Source organism: Geospiza fortis, unplaced genomic scaffold (assembly GCF_000277835.1).
Source record: "Geospiza fortis unplaced genomic scaffold, GeoFor_1.0 scaffold163, whole genome shotgun sequence".
NCBI classification, from domain to species: Eukaryota; Metazoa; Chordata; class Aves; order Passeriformes; family Thraupidae; genus Geospiza; species Geospiza fortis.
Genome location: NW_005054401.1, coordinates 1,707,522 through 1,725,748, shown reverse-complemented (window position 1 = coordinate 1,725,748; position 18,227 = coordinate 1,707,522). Strand labels below are relative to the sequence as shown.

At 34.9% G+C, this 18,227-nt stretch overlaps 1 protein-coding gene across 1 annotated transcript in view; it reads left to right on the top strand.

Annotated features, from left to right (window-relative positions):
* Positions 1 to 18,227, top strand: part of RICTOR (RPTOR independent companion of MTOR complex 2) — a 58,887-nt gene that overhangs the window by 17,482 nt on the left and 23,178 nt on the right. The window contains exons 6-23 of the mRNA XM_014309098.2: positions 119 to 288; positions 527 to 594; positions 1,653 to 1,720; positions 2,934 to 3,016; positions 3,651 to 3,738; positions 4,582 to 4,672; positions 4,821 to 4,887; positions 4,995 to 5,075; positions 6,342 to 6,442; positions 7,900 to 8,062; positions 8,463 to 8,564; positions 10,958 to 11,004; positions 13,790 to 13,925; positions 14,483 to 14,682; positions 15,674 to 15,800; positions 16,988 to 17,152; positions 17,594 to 17,670; positions 17,771 to 17,849. Of these exons, the coding sequence (XP_014164573.1) occupies positions 119 to 288; positions 527 to 594; positions 1,653 to 1,720; positions 2,934 to 3,016; positions 3,651 to 3,738; positions 4,582 to 4,672; positions 4,821 to 4,887; positions 4,995 to 5,075; positions 6,342 to 6,442; positions 7,900 to 8,062; positions 8,463 to 8,564; positions 10,958 to 11,004; positions 13,790 to 13,925; positions 14,483 to 14,682; positions 15,674 to 15,800; positions 16,988 to 17,152; positions 17,594 to 17,670; positions 17,771 to 17,849 (1,913 nt within the window). The remainder of the gene's footprint in view (positions 1 to 118; positions 289 to 526; positions 595 to 1,652; positions 1,721 to 2,933; positions 3,017 to 3,650; positions 3,739 to 4,581; positions 4,673 to 4,820; positions 4,888 to 4,994; positions 5,076 to 6,341; positions 6,443 to 7,899; positions 8,063 to 8,462; positions 8,565 to 10,957; positions 11,005 to 13,789; positions 13,926 to 14,482; positions 14,683 to 15,673; positions 15,801 to 16,987; positions 17,153 to 17,593; positions 17,671 to 17,770; positions 17,850 to 18,227) is intronic.

Genomic DNA, 18,227 nt, shown 5'->3' with positions numbered 1-18,227 from the left:
GCCTCAGCATTATTCAGGATAAGTAAGACACCCATACTAGAGATGATGAGTTTATCATATACCATGAAATGTTTTATCTTAGGTCACTGGCCAAAATTACTTGTTTTCCTTTATCTAGCTCTTCAGAATCCTGAGGTGGTGGCTCTTCGGGGTGGTTTAAGTACCATCTTGAAAAATGTGATTGACTGTCAGCTAAGCCGAATAAATGAGGCTCTGATAACTACAGTTTTGCACCTCATTAATCATCCAAAGACCCGACAGTATGTACGAGCAGATGTAGAATTAGAGGTGAGTGCAGTTTTATTTGTTTAGTGACAGAAATGAAACACTTTATTACTCATTAAAATGTTTTAGTTTTGTCTCAGATTTCCTGTTTGTTAGTGCACAGTGTCTAAAAGATAAAATGTTTTAGGCTAAAAGCCTGAGACTTCTGAAGCAGAAATAATACAACAGTTTGGAGTGGGACTGAGGAAAGGGCACTAGTGTATTTTCCTGTGGAAATAATGTGTGTCTTTCTTTTGTTTAGCGAATTTTAGCCCCTTACACAGATTTTCACTACAGGCATAATCCAGACACAGCAGAAGGACAACTCAAGTAAGTGTTAGTGCTTCTACTTGTGCCCTCAGTTATGTTCACAGCATTGGGATTGAGCTGTACTTCCTTCCAAATACTAAATTTCTAGAAGTTGAATTTTGTAGGCCAGAGTGCAGTTTTCTAAAATACTGTTAAGAATTTAAGATTTAAAAGGGCTTGTTTAGCCTAGAGAGAAGGTTGAAGCACACCTTCTGCTGAATAGCAGCCTCTTTACTACCTATGAAAGTGCTTTCAAGATTATATGGCTGGGGCCCTTCATGGTGGTGTAAGGTGGGAGAACAGAAAGCAACACAGACCAGTTGAAGCAAGAAAGATTTCAACTTGGTATTGGGGGCAGTTGGGATAATTTTATACATAAGGCTGGTCAAGAGTTAGAATATGTTGTCCAGAGAGGTCCTGCTACCTTGAGTTTCTAGCACCAGCAGGATAAAGCCTTGAGTTTGGTGTTCCAAGCTGAGTTACAGAAGCTTATATACCTCCTGAAACTCTGGACACTGTAAAGGCATTTACTGAGTTCTTGCAGAGGGGTTGAACTATGATGACCTTTAAAAGTGCCTTCCAACCCAAACCATTCTATGTTTCTATAATGTGGCATAGTCTGATAACAGGTGACTTTTTGTGCAGAGATTTGGACTGAAGAGAGATCTCCCGAGGGGCTTGCAACTTGAATTATTCAGGATTTCTTAATTATGAAACAGGATTAGATGCTTAGGTCTGGGTAACTGAATAAGGTCCAAATCTTTACATCTCTGCTGTAGACTTAGTGTCAGTGGAGCTGCAGAGTGATTCATATGATCTCTCGGGGTGTTTCTTATGTTATCCTCCTGTGGAAACTCCCCTGGAAGAGGAAAAGTTACAATAACCAAAAATTCTAAACCTTTTCTGTGTGTATATACATTGTGTAAATACATATGTACACATATATGCATACATAAAATATTTCTTTTAGTCTGGATTTTGTCCCCCATCTTGGTTAACCACCTTTTAATAATAATACTGTAGTATTGTTTGTTTTGTGATTATTACCTGCATTGTGACATTTGTTGTTTCACTGGCAGAGAGGACAGAGAAGCACGATTCCTGGCTAGTAAAATGGGAATAGTGGCCGCATTTCGATCATGGGCAGGTTAGATTTGTTTATTTGTTTGAAATTGGATGATTGGAAGTGTGATTTTATTTCTATTATAAATGACACAGGATCTGTCTCATTTGATATGTCTAATTTCTATCAATACCTTCCTACAATGGTACTTAATATGTGTTTTGATACTGTAAAATTGGAGGATGCAATGCATAGTTTTCTTAGACTCCTGAGAAGGCACAGCTTCTCCCCTCCTGTGTAAAATGCCTTAAAAATTACATCTTGATGGTCATTCTTGAAATCTAATGCGTTAAATGATGTTTAAAATAACATTCATATTGTAAGAACTTGCATTTGAGATGGTTCTGCTGCTGTAAATGAAGTCTTTTTGTCTGTGTTAAGAGATATTGCCAAGTACTTTACTTGCTTTTGCCATAGCTGGAGAGCAATTGGAAAAAGACACAGCAATTTTTCATGTAGAAGATATTTCTAAATCAAAAAAAGGTGTTTTTTTTTCATTTTACTAAATCTTTTCTCTGTGATATTACAATATGTGAGATGAAGGTACTGCCTCAGGGGTTGCCTTTTTTTTTTCCAAGACACTGTGTTGCAGATTTAAATCAGTTAATATAAACATTTACCAAAATTTTGAGTGGAATTTTTCCAGGCTATACATAAGCTGTTTTGTGACACTGTTTGTGTTATTTTTTAAGTTCTGACGATGATTGCTAAGCTTAGTTTTAATATCCAGATATCTTTCAAGTTTCTTGTGTGTTCTCTCACATGCTTGAAGAGGAAGCATGTGATGACTTTGAAACTTTCAGAAAACAGCTTCTGATAGGTGTGTTACTGCATCTTCCTGGACTCAGGCACTTAGATCTAACAGCAGTTAGAATTCTCCCGAGAGTAAAGGGAAGTGAACTAATTTGTTAGGTTAAGATACAGCTTTTGATTGAAATACCTTACAGTTCTGCTCAGATGATGAAAACCTTCAGGCTTCAGTGTTACTCATTAGAGACGCTTTTGTCTGTTTCTCATTTCTTCCATGCTTGTGTTGTTTTCACAGGTAACTTGAGTACTGTTCACAGTAGGAAGGACAAAAGTAGCACAATTTTTTAATGAGGAAATCAAGTTTTGTGATTAGTAATTTTTTTTTCATGTGTACTTATTTTCAAATTGGAAATCTAATTTAACAATGTGTCTGTTGTCCTTTCTTTTGTTGATGAGTGAATATTGTTATACATTTAATGTTTTCTAGGTATTATCAGCCTGTGCAAACCTGGAAATTCTGGGATTCAGTCTCTCATTGGGGTACTCTGTATACCAAATATGGAAATCCGGGTAGGTGGTGAATGTTTAGTACTGATGATATACTTACTGGAATATATTACTGGAATAAGACTTAATATTTTACTTAAGTTGTTCTTAACTTTTAAACAATTAAATTGTTTAAATAAATACAGACTCCAGTTATGAAACAGCTGTCCTTGAGTTTATTTAACCCCCAAAGTTCAAGTCTGTAATTCTGTTATAGAATTCCTATGAAATTGGGAAGCTCACCATGTATATGTGACAAAATGGAGGAGAGAAAAGTTCCTAAATAAGTTTTTACTCTGGTCACAAATCAAAGCAGTTTACAGTGGCTGCAGTCACAAGTTTAAAGCATAATAATCAGAGGTATTGAATTCCAGGTAAAAAAATGTTTCTTCACAAATTAGACTTAATAGAGAAAAGTTGATTTCCAGATGTAACTGTTGTAAAAATCTGCAGTCCAAGTAGCCTGAACTACTATAGCATTCACAGTGACAATAAGGGACAATTCAAAAGTAAAAAAGCCCCATACTCTCTTCTCCAGTTTATTTCCATTTGTGAAAAAAACACTGCAACAAATGCATCGGTGTTAGCACTCTAGAAATCTTAAGGGGCCATTCTGTAAATCTGTAAAATTCCTGTTGTGTTATGTTTTCTTTGGTAGCAAGGTCTGCTTGAAGTTCTGTACGATATATTTCGCCTTCCCCTCCCTGTTATTGCAGAAGAATTTATCGAGGCACTTCTCAGTGTAGGTAAGTATTTAAAACAATTCACATAAGAATTCTATCATTAAACTCCTATACCAATTTAAAACCTTTGCTGTCTCCTATGTACTGTAAATTGCCTTTGTTTTATCGCTGAATTTATTGGGTGCTCGGAAGTCCTGTCTGAAATTCTTTATCACCTCTTAAGTGTTAAAAGTTTGATGAAAGATCAGCATAGTTAGGCATTAATGCAAAGACTGTAAGGTCAGCACTGCAGATTAGACTTCCTTGAACTGTTAGGAATATTCAGAATTGTGGATGTGTTAGTGAATACTACGGACAAGTTATTAGTCAGTCTTTTCTATATATTGTCTGTCTGTTAGCTGTCCCCATTGTCATTAGATGGCTGCTTGTTTGAGGGCAAGTGCATGCTTTTTCATGTCTTTAAATTTAACCAAGTTAGTATTTTACCTTTAGAATTACTCTTTTGTAAACCCAAGAGAAGTCTCTGCTTTTTTAAATTTATAAGTAAATAAATCATTATTTGTTGCAAACTTACTACTTCTATATATGGATATACCTTGTAACATTTTAGGTGCTAATGGTATTTTCTCTTAAACATGTTTAATATGTTTATGAATAGGAAATATCACTGTTTTTGTTGACACTTAGATACAATCTTTGTCCTAGCTTTCAAGGTACCCGTGCTTTGTTCAGGACTGTGAATTAGATGACTTCTTAGGGATCCCCTCTGACAAAATTTTCTGTAATTTGAAACCACCTGAAATAATATTTGTGGGCAAGGGTTATTATTTACATACTGATTGCTATTATAATAATACTGTAAAATCCAAGTTTATAATTACCATTGTCCATATTTTCCTGTTCTAGATCCAGGCAGGTTTCAAGATTGCTGGAGACTTTCTGATGGCTTTGTAGCTGCTGAGGCTAAAACTGTTTTGCCCCATCGAGCCAGGTCAAGGTGAGGGTTTAATGAACTTAACTTGGTCTATCTAAACCAATCTTCTGGTTTTGTTTTGTGGCAGTGTGGACAAAACATTTCTTGTTTTCTTGCAGGACCAATCAGAAATGTATTTTCTAAACTGTTCTCATATCTCTTTTCTCTTTAGGCCTGATCTCATGGATAATTACTTGGCTTTAGTGCTTTCTGCTTTTATTACCAATGGACTTCTAGAGGTAACTAATGACTTTCAGTTTTAATAGATGCTTGCTACATTTTTCCTGCAAGAGTTCAAGAAAGATGTTATACATTGAATGTTGTAATATTTTTTTGCTTTCTGAAGGGTCTGGTTGAAGTGATCACAAGTAGTGATGACCATGTATCTGTCAGAGCAACTATCCTTTTGGGAGAACTTCTGCACATGGTAAATACCACTCTATGTAACTACTTGTAAATAGACACTTGCTATTATAGCATTAATTTGTATTCCAAGGTTGAAACATGTAGTTTTCATCTGAATAGTATTTAAAGTGCTAGGGGTTCTGCTCCAAGGCTGTCTGTAGGTCTAACTCTCACTTTCTTGCCATAGCAGCAGTTATATTTTTAAGCTGGAACCTTCCAAACACTCCCATCAGTAACTGTGTTTGGGAAAAGGACCATTGCTAATTTTTGCTTTTCTTAGAATGAAGGTTAGTAGGCCTCTGACCAAGTGTGTTTAGCTTTCTGCCTCACAGGGGAGACAGATGAAAATTTATTCATACTCAGCTTGATGTGCTTTTAGTACTCTGTGTTACTCACTTGGGCAGCTCCATCTTGGCGGAGTGCTCCTGCTGCAGGGAAACTTCAGCTTCATTCCACTTCCGTGGACCTAAGACAGCTCTTACAGTATCTTCTCTCTCTTAAACTAATCTTGTACTGAGATGATGATGCTGTTTTCATAAATACTCCAGTGCAACAATTTACTATATTATATCCTATTTGTCTGGTTTCCTGAATACCTTTCAATGGCCGTGATTGTTAACTCACGCTGGAGTGTGCTGTAAAGCACAGGTATTTTTTGATTTTCTGAAGGATGATCTGTTAATCAGATTTGGCTACTGTTTCTCAAAAACTGAAAAAAATACTTACCTGTTTATTTAGTGTTTGGAAATGTAAGTAATCTCTTTATCTTCATGTTCTTTAGTTTCTAAAAATATTTGGAGAACTACATATGTTTATTAAAAGCATGTAAATTTCTAGTAACTTAGAATGTTGTGTTAATAAATCAGGGGGTTTTGTGCGGTAATGCTTTAGTAGAAATCATCAGCTTTAATTGGATTTCTGACTTTAGGGTTTTTTTAGTACTTTTATGTACATGGCATAAGCTCATACTTTGCAAGTTTTTTCATATTGCAACTTAAACTCCAGTGGAAACAATAGGTATTATAAAACTCTGAAATTGTTTTAAGTTACTTGATAGTATAATTCAGGTTGGTTTGTTAGATCACAAATTCAAAATGGTATGGATAGTTATGCTCTGACATGAAGCAAAATGTAATTTTGTTGTCATAAATTTGTGAAAATCTTGTGAATACAGATTTGAATACAATCTTTGTGAAAAGTGGTAGATTCTTGAAATGTTGATCCTAAAAAGATAGATGAAATCGTTGTAATAAGTTATTCTAACTGGTCTTTTGTTGGATTTTTATAGGCGAACACAATTCTTCCTCATTCTCATAGCCATCACTTGCACTGCTTACCAACACTGATGAATATGGCAGCATCCTTTGACATCATGAAAGAGAAAAGACAGTAAGAATAATATGTTACATTTGAAAGCATAAAGTTCTGTCACAAAATGCTGTCTTCTCTGTACTTAACACATTTGAAACTTCCTAATGGAAGAAGTCAAATAATTGTATAAATTTGCGTCTTTAATATGTATTTCTTCAACTTTGTGTTCTTAGTTGGTTTTCCTTGTAGAAGACCAAATGAGTGTGTTGAGGTTTCTTTCACTTGTAAAAATGTATTTGTTAAGGACTCTTGCCATTTCTGATTTGTCTTGTCAGATCAGTATTCTGATATATAATATAATGTTCTTTCATTGTGTTGTCAGTGATAAATTACAGGGTTTTTCTAAACTGCTAGTGTGAAATGATAAATGCTGCTTGTAGAGTACTTCCTAAAAGTGTAGTGCTCTTCTATTTTTTAGTTTTGAAGGTTTCTCATATGTCAGTGGAAAGCTTTGCTATGCAATGACAGCATTAGTTTTTCAAAAAAAGGCGTATCTGAAATTTCACATGGCCAAAGTGGTGGGTAAAAAAGGACAAAGGGCAGAAGACCGATGCTTATACATTACCTGAATTTTTGTCCTTGTTGGCATTTCTGGACATACCTGATAGAGTAGTAAGAATTCCCATTTCTGTTGAAAGGAAGTGGTTTTTTAGAAGTAGTATTTTTTGTTTGAGGATTTTGTCATTGGTCAGCACTCTACACTGTTTTATAGTCTGAAAATTTGTAATCTTTGTGTTCCAGATTAAATTTAAATAAGTGACCAAATCCAAAGGTATTTGTTTGAAAATAAAAGCACTCTCCTACACTATGACAATTTTTGTTTATGGGGAAGATTGACTTGACTCCTCTTTTTAAGACTTTCTTCTTTTTATTTGCTCAGTAGGTGGGGTTCTTTCTGCTACTATTGTTTTGTAATTAACTGGTTTTACCCTTGTCAGCTGTCATTCAAGTTACTCCCTATCTTTTCGCAGAAAGCAGAAACATGCTGTTGCTGAACTGTTTAGATATAAGAGCAGGGAGTGTACTATTGATAGTCCTGACACCCTTGCAGAGAGGCAGGATGGGGATGAGGATGGATGAGGGATACTTTATTACTCTAAGTTGAAGCTAGCGCTTGCAACTACCAACTTCACTGCAGAATGTTGATCTACTGTGATATCTCACAGTGGAAATCAACTTTAAACTTTACAATATCCTCTCTGAACTGTGACAGACACTAGTAATTGCAGAGCAGAAGAAAAGTTATCAGTAAGGATAATACTTCAGTGCTAGGAACTCCAAAAGATAATTTTCTGTATAATTTTGATATGAGACGGAGTCATGTGGATGTATAAAAATGTGTCTCAAGAAAATTATTTTCTTTGTTTCAGAATTGTTGGTCAGCTCTTTCTTTAACTGTTTACTCAGGAGGTCGTGGTCTTCTTTATTCTGATAACAATTGCCAAATACTAATTATAATATTTTTTTTCTGTTAGGCGAGCAAGTGCAGCACTCAACTGCTTAAAACGTTTTCACGAGATGAAGAAAAGAGGCCCTAAACCTTACAGCCTCCATTTAGATCATATTATTCAGAAAGCAATCTCAACACACCAGAAAAGGGATCAGTACCGTGTGCAGAAAGACATCTTTATTTTAAAGGTATTATGATAATTCATTTTTCAAACCTGAATTTGACCCTGTGTTGTGGAGACTTGGATCCTACCCCTCAAGCTTCGCTCAGTGTAATTCAGTATAATTTGTGTGATTCTGTGCAGTATTTTTTATCTCATTTGTCTTGCGGGCACTTGTGGATACTAAATTGCATTTCTGTAAATTGAGGAATGAAATTCCAATAACCTTTAATACTTTTTGTGACCAGTTGGGATCTCTTACTTTTAGATTCTTAATGTCGTACTATAACCATACAATGCAGTGCTATAACCATACCATTTACTGTGAAACACAGCACTTTAATTTTTACATGAGCAGTAAGTAGTTCATGTGGCAAGACTGAAAAAGATGATGCAGGGTAACCTGTTGTTTCATGTCTGCATTCCAGGATACAGAGGAAGCACTCATCATGAATCTTCGAGACAGCCAAGTTCTCAATCACAAAGAGAACCTCGACTGGAATTGGAATTTAATAGGGACCATACTGAAGGTGAGCTTACAAAGGCCATGATAATATGTTGGAGAAAAAGTCTGTTTCACATGTGAGCTTTGGCTTTCTAATATTAATTCCATAGTATATATAATAATTTGTTTTATTTCAGGAAATTAGTATCTCCTGGGTTTAGTCAGTGCTGCTGTAGTCTCTTTATATACAACCCTTAAATTAAAAATTAAAAAACTCCTACATTAAAAAACGCATGATAGTTAAATTCACAGTTTCCTAAGAAGCATGTATTAAATGTTTTATGTCTTTAGTTGTATAGAAATCAACTTTATAGAATTAGGTATATTGTCTTTAAAGCTGCTAATACTTCAGACTGCAGAGGGGTACTGCTATGTTTAGATTCGTAGCAGATTTTTTTAAGATAATGTGAGCTGAAGGTTATAGTAAGAGGTGGGTTCTAGATCAAGCTTCAGATGCTTAGACTGAACCATGTATGAAAACGTCATTAAATGTTTTGAACTAATGCAAATGCTTCTATAGCATTGATTTCATCACAGAATTAATTTTTTTTACAGTATAAAGGAAATAACTAATGGGGTGATGGGCATTGTTTTAAATATATTAATATATTTTAAATATATTTAATGCACAGATTTTAAGATACTACCTCTTTTTGTAAGTAGAAAATATACTTTGCTTGACTAAGAAAACTTTCTAAATACTTAATATAAGCTTCAAACCAAAATTATTCCAAAATGTCATTCTGTGCGTCAAAGCCATCCTTGAACTGAATAGCATTCTCTTACTGTCTTCTTTACTGTGTTGTTACAAAGATGGTGAAAGTACAAAAAAGGCTTAATGGTGACAGTCATAATCAAGACTATGTTGTTTTTTTTTGAGAAAAAGAAAAGAAACTAAATATTTCTGTGCCTTTTTTTCAGGGACCGATAAAGTTGAAAGAGCAAGAATCTGTCTGGTATAAAGACCTGAATATGTATATGACAGTAGCTTTGCTCCACCAGATTTCACTGTTTAAAGACTTTTTTACTGCCATTATACGATTTACTGGGTTACTATATAACTATTATTAGTCATAGATACTTTTAAATTTGATTCCCTATTAAAGATATTACCAGAAAACTGTTTTTCAGAATCTCACTGTTAGTATGTGTAGTATTTTAACAGTGGAAGCTTTGTGTAGTTGACCTCTGTGTTTTGGGGTTTTTTTAAACAGAAATTTATGTCAAACAGCCAGTTTCTCTGCCATCTCAAACCTCCCCAGCAATGTATTTTCTAGTGTCATGTCAAAAAGTTCCTAATGTCTGAAAACTGGGGACTCCTTTCTAAATGAGAAGTGTGTGTGTTTTCTGGCTTACTTCTAACCATTTCTGTTCCTGTGTAACACCAGCATAAACTGAGATACTGTTACCAGAGTGGTTGTCTTTAGTGCCCTAATGAGCAAGATCCAGATTCCAGTGTCTGAAATTTGTTACCTCATTTGGCTGCGCACCTCCCCCTTGTCTGTTGCAGCCTTGTATCTGTGGAGCATCAGCTCTCTAACCACCTCATTGTGTGCAGTTCAGGTGGTGCATTACTGCCTTTTTCACTTGCTCAGCTTGCTGTCTAAGCTGCTAAAAGAGCAGCAGAAGTGTCAGCCTCATCTGTATCTGGCACTGTTACTTGGTGTAGTCAATTTTACTAATCATTAGCTAGTGCTGTGTGTGTCTTAATACTGGAATACCAACTGGAAATGTAGAACAGTGTCACATAGATAGGAAAGAAGAATGCTTGATTCACTTTTTTTCCATTCCTGACAAGGTACTCGCTAGTAGCAACAGAAAGAAATCTGAAACCATAGAGACAGCAGATGGTTGTAGAAACAGAGGAAAATATAGTGGGAAGAAAGAATACGTCCTAAAGAGAATGTTATTTCTCATGTGGTCCTTCTTAATGTATCTTAGAAAGTATCAACAGGGGAGTTTAAAGACCATTTTAATAAGCAGCATTTTTAAGTGATGTGCAACAGAATAATGATTACTTTTAAGCTAATCTGCTGAATATTCAAAACAGCAGCCAAAAATTGTTTCCCTGTTATGCGTATAAAATTTTTTGTTATTTACAGAAAAGAAGCTAAGCAAAATTGTTTATTTTTCATCAGCTTCTCATAGTTTTTTTGTTTTCATTAGAACTGTGATCTTGTACATATAGTATGTGGCCAACATTCCCTGTCCTTCTCGAGAGAAAAATTGAACAATTCTTGAAGCAGGCAGTGTGGGCTTTTCAATAAAATCATGTCTTTTTTTAAGATATAACATTAGGCGCAAGAAAACTTTCTGATTATTAAGTAAATACAACTGATAGAAATAAGTGAATTTTACTGACTAATCAAGGACTGATGTACAAGTTTCATATAATGCTATATTTGCTGTTTTTTCTAGTGGCCAAATATAAATCTAAGGAACTACAAAGATGAACAGTTGCATAGGTATGTAAAAATTATGTAGACTTCCTTTGAAGGAAGAAATTTGGGAAACCACCTTTTAGTACTGCTGTAAAATATCCCCTAGATGTATCACGTTTCTAAAATCTAATCTACAGATAAGAAGTTAACGTGTAAATTTGGATAATTAAGTTGCAATATTTGCTTTAAATAAACAGGTGTTTAAGCTTCTTTTCTATGCACAGGTGCTTTATATATTTAGTCCCTTAGGAATCATACCACTTTTGCAAATACTATATTTAATTTTAAACCTTAGAAATGTTACTGCTTGATATATCAGTCAGAAGTGTTTTATGTCAGAGCTTGGAAAAATTTTACAGAGTTAAGTCCATAGTTGTATGGGTTTTTAACTACAGCTTTCGTCAATATCCAAGAGGAAATTATTTCTAGTTGCTGTTAATAGCAGGAGAAGCATATGTGATTTGGGAAAAAAAAAACAACCAACCAAACAAAAAGCCTCCAGTACAGCTCTGGTTCCTTTCCTGTCTGTTGTCAGTAAGACATGTTTATTACTTCTGTGCCTGTGTGGTCATAGTGTTACTAATTAGTTCTTGGATGTGTCTTTCAGCATGTGTTTCAGAAATAGATTACGTTATTTTGAAGAATAGGTCAGTACTTGTGAGCATGAAAAGCTACTTCCTGACCTGGGGGAAAACCCAAAAGATAGAATATATGCTGAAAGGCTCCTGTGGCTCTGCTTTAAATTTTTACCAAAAAGTACTCGGGGTACTTTCATTATATATTTACAGCATAAACAGTAGTCCCATTGTTATCATAATCATGATTTAATTTTACATTTTTATTTTTTCTGGGTTTTCCTGAAATGTTAATTGCCAGTCTGTACTTCAGGGTAAAGGATTATTTTCCAAATATGGTAGTTTATAACATTGGTTCTCTAAAGCAGTGTCTGCAGTTCTGACTATGACACCAACACACACTCCTCAACCTCTCTTATGTGGGACAGTGTTCCTGTCCCACGGTTTTGTGCTGCAAAATTGCTCAAGTGTTGTTCAATGCCTCAGTGATTTAACTCCGAATAAATTGGGAAAATCTAGAATTGAATGGGTGTAAAGCTTCTATAGTTCATTGATCATTTCTGCAGAATTGGGAGCTTAATGGCTTTAAAACGCTGTTTCTCCTGTTTAATTATAAGTAACTAAGCTCCAAATCTCTTCCATTTCACTGCTGATGATAAAAAAACTTCTGCCACTTTGTTTTTCAAGTGTAAATTACATTTATTTCTCCTTCTATAAATTGATCTTTTTTTAATGTTAGTGTTGTTGTGATGATATTACAGTTGTAAAAATGAAATTCCAGTAATTTTTTTAAAGATTCTTTCAATTCAGAGAGATAAATTTCATGCGGTGGATATATACATACAGGATCACAGAATCATGAAAAAGACCTCAAAGATCATTAAGTCCAACTGCTAAAGTCACTGCTAAAGTTTCTAAGTGCCATGTCTATGTGTCCTTTAAATCCCTCTGGAAATGGTGACTCCAACAATTCCCTGGGCAGTTCAAATGCCTGACCTCTCATTTAGTCCAGAAATTTTTCCTAATATCCAATCAAAACTTCTTTGTGGCAACCAAAGGCCGTTTTCGCTCATTCTGTCACTTGTCACCTGGGAGGAGAGACCACCTCTGCCTGGGTACAACCTCCTGTCATGGAGTTGTAAAGAGCACTAAGGTCTCCCCTGAGCCTCATTTTCTCCAGGCTAAACAGCCCCAGCTCCCTCAGCTGCTCCTCACAGGACTTGTGCTCCCAACCCTGCCCCAGTTCTTTTGTCCTTCTCTGGACTTGTTCCAGCATCTCAATGTCCTTGCTGTAGTGAGGGGCCCAGGGGCAGCAAAACTGAATGCATGCATGTTGATAAACACACACACACATTTAAATATATGCATAGGTACATATGTGTATAAATTTCTGTGTCAATGTATATTTATTGCTAGTAACCCAGGATAAAATACATTTTATTTCACAAAACTTAATTAAGCCCTCAGATTTCCTCTGTAATTGGTCCTGTGTTTGGAGTTAGGCGTAGTGGATTACTCTGGCTTTTTCAAATATGAGTACAGTTCTGTAATTAAGTTTTTAATACCTGACATATCTGCCTTCTGATGGAACATTTTGTGTTATTTTAAAGCACAAATTTATATTTTGAAGAATTTGTGAGAGGAGGATCTTTGCTGGAGACTTATTCCTGTGATGCAAAACTCAAGCTACATTGCTTACTGTGATTTTTAAAAGTCTGAGAGTGTGTTAGCAGTGTGTTATGCTTCAGAAATTATTATCTCAGGTGTTTGGAAATAGTGTTGCTGAATAAATTAGATTTTTTCTGTCACAACATGAAAATGTGTTTTTCTCAGTAGCAGTAACTATAATAGCTGAAGAAAGCTTAGGTCACAAGTTTCCTTTTTAATCTGTTTGTTAGTCTAGATGATACTGTCTTTGAAACTTGCCACAGGATAAATTACAGCAGAATAAATGAGAATGAGAAGGAAGACGCTGCTTCTGAGAGCATATATATTTTAAGTTCCTTTGCTTATAGTAGGCCATGGTATGGAAAACTCCTTGTAATGCACAGTACAGCAACATCTCTGAAATTGTGTCTGGTTAGAGTCGCTACTGTTACCTGCTACTCTTTTGATACATTTTTGAGACTTATTGCCCAGAACCAAGTACAACCTGTTTTTTCTAGCATCATTTTGTATTGTGAGACTGTCCTTGTCATGCTGAAAAATAGCCAATTCTATTTCACTTTCTATAGGTTTGTAAGGAGATTGCTGTATTTTTACAAGCCTAGCAGTAAACTCTATGCTAACCTGGATCTGGACTATGCCAAGGCGAAGCAGCTCACTGTTGTGGGTTGTCAGTTTACTGAATTTCTTCTTGAATCAGAGGAGGTAAGAAATTTTCAGCTATAAGACTGGAAGTAGAATGAGTAGTCTTGTTGAATGCCACCTGGAAAAACCTTAGTTTTTGATGAAGATTTCTGAGATTTTGGGTGTTAAATCTAAAATTATCGGTGTAATTAACAAATACGATGTGAAATAATGAGGTCATGATGACTATGTTTATGTAGAAGTTTTATTAAATACAGCTTTGTTAAATGCAACTTAGAGATTGAAGGAATTTTTTAAATTATTCATGCTGTGTATAACCTTCCTTTTCAAATTCCTTCTTCTGTGCTAAAGACTTTTATGCCTCAGGTCAGAGGAAAATGTCATTGAATAATACTTTGCCCTTTTCCTGGAAAGAGAGAATAGATCCTGAGATGTCTCCATGCTTAGCTCCTTTTATTTGCCTTGAAACTTATTCTTTAGTCTGAATTGTTTTCCAGCCTGCATTTCTGTTTTGTGTCTGTATTGTGTTTGTACATTTTGAGAAATTAAAATAGTGAGTTTCAGTTAAGAAACACATTTCTGTTACTAACAGATGACATTCCTCTTTATTTTGCTAGGATGGACAAGGTTATCTGGAAGAATTGGTTAAAGATATTGTACTTTGGCTCAACTCTTCATCAGGCATAAAGCCTGAACGTAGTCTTCAGAATAATGGGTTACTAAATACTCTTAGCCAGCACTACTTCCTGTTTTTTGGTACTTTATCTTGTCACCCTCATGGAGTGAAAATGCTTGAAAAATGTAATGTTTTTCAGTGGTGAGTGCTTTTATTTGGTTTGAGTTGTACTTGCAGTGTAGTAGTTACGCAAATTCTAAACTGTGTCAGGGCTACCATCTGAAAAGCTGAAAACTTTAAGGTTATTTTGGTGAAGTTACAAGTAGAGGTCCCCATTTTTTTTCTAAAGTCTTCTAATCTGTCATTACTAAGCAGACAGAGGTGATAGACAGTTTACTTTTTCCTATCCACACCTCTGTGACAGAGATTGGAATCAGGAAGGATTGTACTGAAGGTACTGAAAGATGCAGTGTGGGGAAATAGAAAAATTAACAAAACTAAAAACACACAAACCATGAAAAAATGGAAAGTACCATACTGTTTGTGAAATGTTGATGTATGTTGCACTTAAAACTTCACTCCAGTATATTTGAGTGGAGTTTTGCAGCTCAGCATTTTTTTGAGGTATAGACAAACTTAAATTCCTTTGGGAATAAATTGGCTGATGACTGGTACTAGTTTATCAACTTATAATAAACTTGAAGTAAAAATGCAAGTGTTTTAATGTACTCCTTTTTATCTTTTATTGTTGATTTTGTTGATTTTTAGAAAGCAAGCTTTTCACTGGCTTTCGAAAACGTAATATATAATAAAATCTAGACAGTTAATAGGACTAACTTAATGGCAAGCTTTATACACAATGTTTTAAAATGAAGAATTGTTCATAGAGCTTCATGAGCATTTGTTTTTATACTGATAATCACTAATTATGCTGACAAAATTTTTACAGGGCAATTATAAAAGATGTTGGTTTGAGGTTTTCCCCTTGCAATTCAGTGCATTATTTCATCCCTATTTGACTTTATAGTTATAACAATTTAAAGTTACTCAGTTTCATACAAGAACATACTTTGTATATCGCATTTATAGTAATAAAAGTATAATTCAAAGTAATTAAGTTTCAATTATTGCTGGTTCAGGCGGGTTCAAATACTAATTTTATTTTCTTCCTCCTCCCCTTCCATGCCTCCAGTCTTCTTAATCTTTGTTCTTTGAAGAACCAAGATCACTTGTTAAAACTGACTGTTTCTAGTCTGGATTATAGCAGAGATGGATTGGCAAGAGTCATCCTTTCTAAAATCCTGACAGCAGCTACTGATGTAAGTTCAATTCAACTTACATTCCTTTGTTACTGCCCTCTACACATTTATTTTATTATTCAAGGTGTATGACTTTATTTTTAAGCTGTTATATATTAAAAGGGTTGTTAATTTTGTATTCAGAGAAATGAACCTCCTACAAGTGTAGCTTTTAGATATGTTGTGAACATCATACCCTCTATTGTATTTTTGCCCAAGAAATTAAGTCCTTCAAATAGAACTTTCTCTCGCATCAGCTGGGGTTTAAAGTCTTGATATGTATAACTAAGTGCAGTGTGATTGTTTTGGTCAGTGGCATCTTAAATAAATTGTGAAGGCATTGCTATCACAAACAGAAATCTGTATTTCTAGCAGTACTAAGCATGTTAGCCTTCTAGTAGACACTGTTCTGATAATGATTGAGGTTACTCTGTATCGGAAACGAAGTAGATGCTATAGCTGCTGGAATGAGAGGTTGGTTCAGAAATAGGCATTGGGATCTGTTCTTCTGAATCGAAGAAGGTGGATAGGGATAAAAAATATAATTACATGGATTTGGGAGAGGAAACTCTTGACTTTTAAGGTAACGTTGTTAGACAAGCAATCACTGATGTCAGGGAGATAGATGACACGAATTTGAAATGCAACTAGGAAAGAATGTTCATTACTTCAAATGAAGTTGTTTCTGTTCTCTGAACAGACAGAATATGTTCCAGAATAGATAGAAGAGAGGAGAATGTAGGTACTAGCTTTAAATGCCTCACTGTATTTTGGAAGAGGAGGACATACATTGAGAATATTTCTCTGACACTGTCAAAGATATGATGATTTTATGGATAAAGAGTGGAGTCTGAAAGTAATGAAGATACTTGAGGTTGATGAAATGACTCATTGAAAGACAAAGCTCCCTACTACTATATTTTTTTACTTGCTTCTAAATTCTCTTCAAAAGACGTAATAATGCAGTAATAAAAGATGTAGGATTGGACACTTGTGATGACCAATTTACTTGTGATCTTAGATTCAGTTTTCCCATTTGCTAAGATATAAATAGCTCTCTAATAAACTGTAATTTTAATAGATAAGGTGTGCATTACAGTTTCTTGCTGCAAAATGCAGTAATTGAAAGGTATTTTTAGAAGTTATAAATCATTAACTGTGTCAGTTATTTTTCTTCCACTCAAGAAAACATTTTCCTTACTTTACAGAGCTGCAGGTTGTACGCCACAAAACACTTAAGAGTGTTGCTGAGAGCTAATGTAGAGTTCTTCAGCAACTGGGGGATTGAGTTACTGGTGACCCAGTTACATGATAAAAATAAAACTATTTCTTCTGAGGCACTTGATATTCTAGATGAGGCTTGTGAAGACAAGGTGAGCATCCCTTCTCTTTTTAACCTCTTCTTGGTATGCTGCTCTTAAGCTCTTCCCCACCCCCTTCCTTAGTAGCAAAGTACAAATAGGCAAGAAGGTACTGGTGGTTTCCTTTTTGAATTGTCATTGACGGACTTAAAATAGTTTATAAGACCCCTTGGATGAAACTACTGCAATATTACTTACAAGAAAACATAGACTTCTGGATTATGCCTGTATTTAAACATAAATTGCAATTCATTTTATTCATTATACTTCTTGTGAAATAATTTATATTTAATGACAGAAGATATCTAAAATTGGTCATACTAGGATTAAGTTAGCATTTGACACTTGTGAAAAACTTGCTGTTTCATTGCAGGCAGAGTGTTGTAATCATTGCAGATCATTTTCAGAATTACAGTAGTGCTCAAATACTCTTTGTGTTCTTAATTGTTTTAGGCCAATCTTCATGCCCTTATCCAGATGAAACCAGCCCTTTCTCATCTTGGAGACAAGGGTTTGCTTCTACTCTTAAGGTAAATGTTGAATATGCTGTTTGACTTCACATTGTGGAAACAAATTCAGATTCTGGGAGTTTAAATTACAATGTTAACTGTCTCATTTAATTTTTTATAGATTTCTGTCCATCCCAAAGGGGTTTTCATATCTAAATGAAAGAGGTTACGTAACAAAACAGATGGAAAAGTGGCAAAAGGTAATGCTAAGAAGAAAATGTTTGCTGGATATTAGGACGAATGGTTTATATATGCAGATTTAGAACAGAGATTCTTAAAAATAATTACATTTTAAAGTACCTGTAAAGCTTGTGCAAATACATTTATTGCATCAGTGATATAACGTTTTTGCTGGTAAAGGTTGACAGAGACTTAGAGTTCCATAGCTTCTCTGTACATATGTGATTTTGATTTACCAAGACCTTTATATAATTTTGGTATTTCAGCAAATTTTTCAGGAGTGTAGTGACCTTCTAAAATAGGTTGCTGCGGAAGGTCATTATCTAGAGAAGTGTGCAAAGTAATGCTGTTTTTCAAGATACCTGTTGCCTCTGGTAATTCAAGTTAAACCTAGAGGT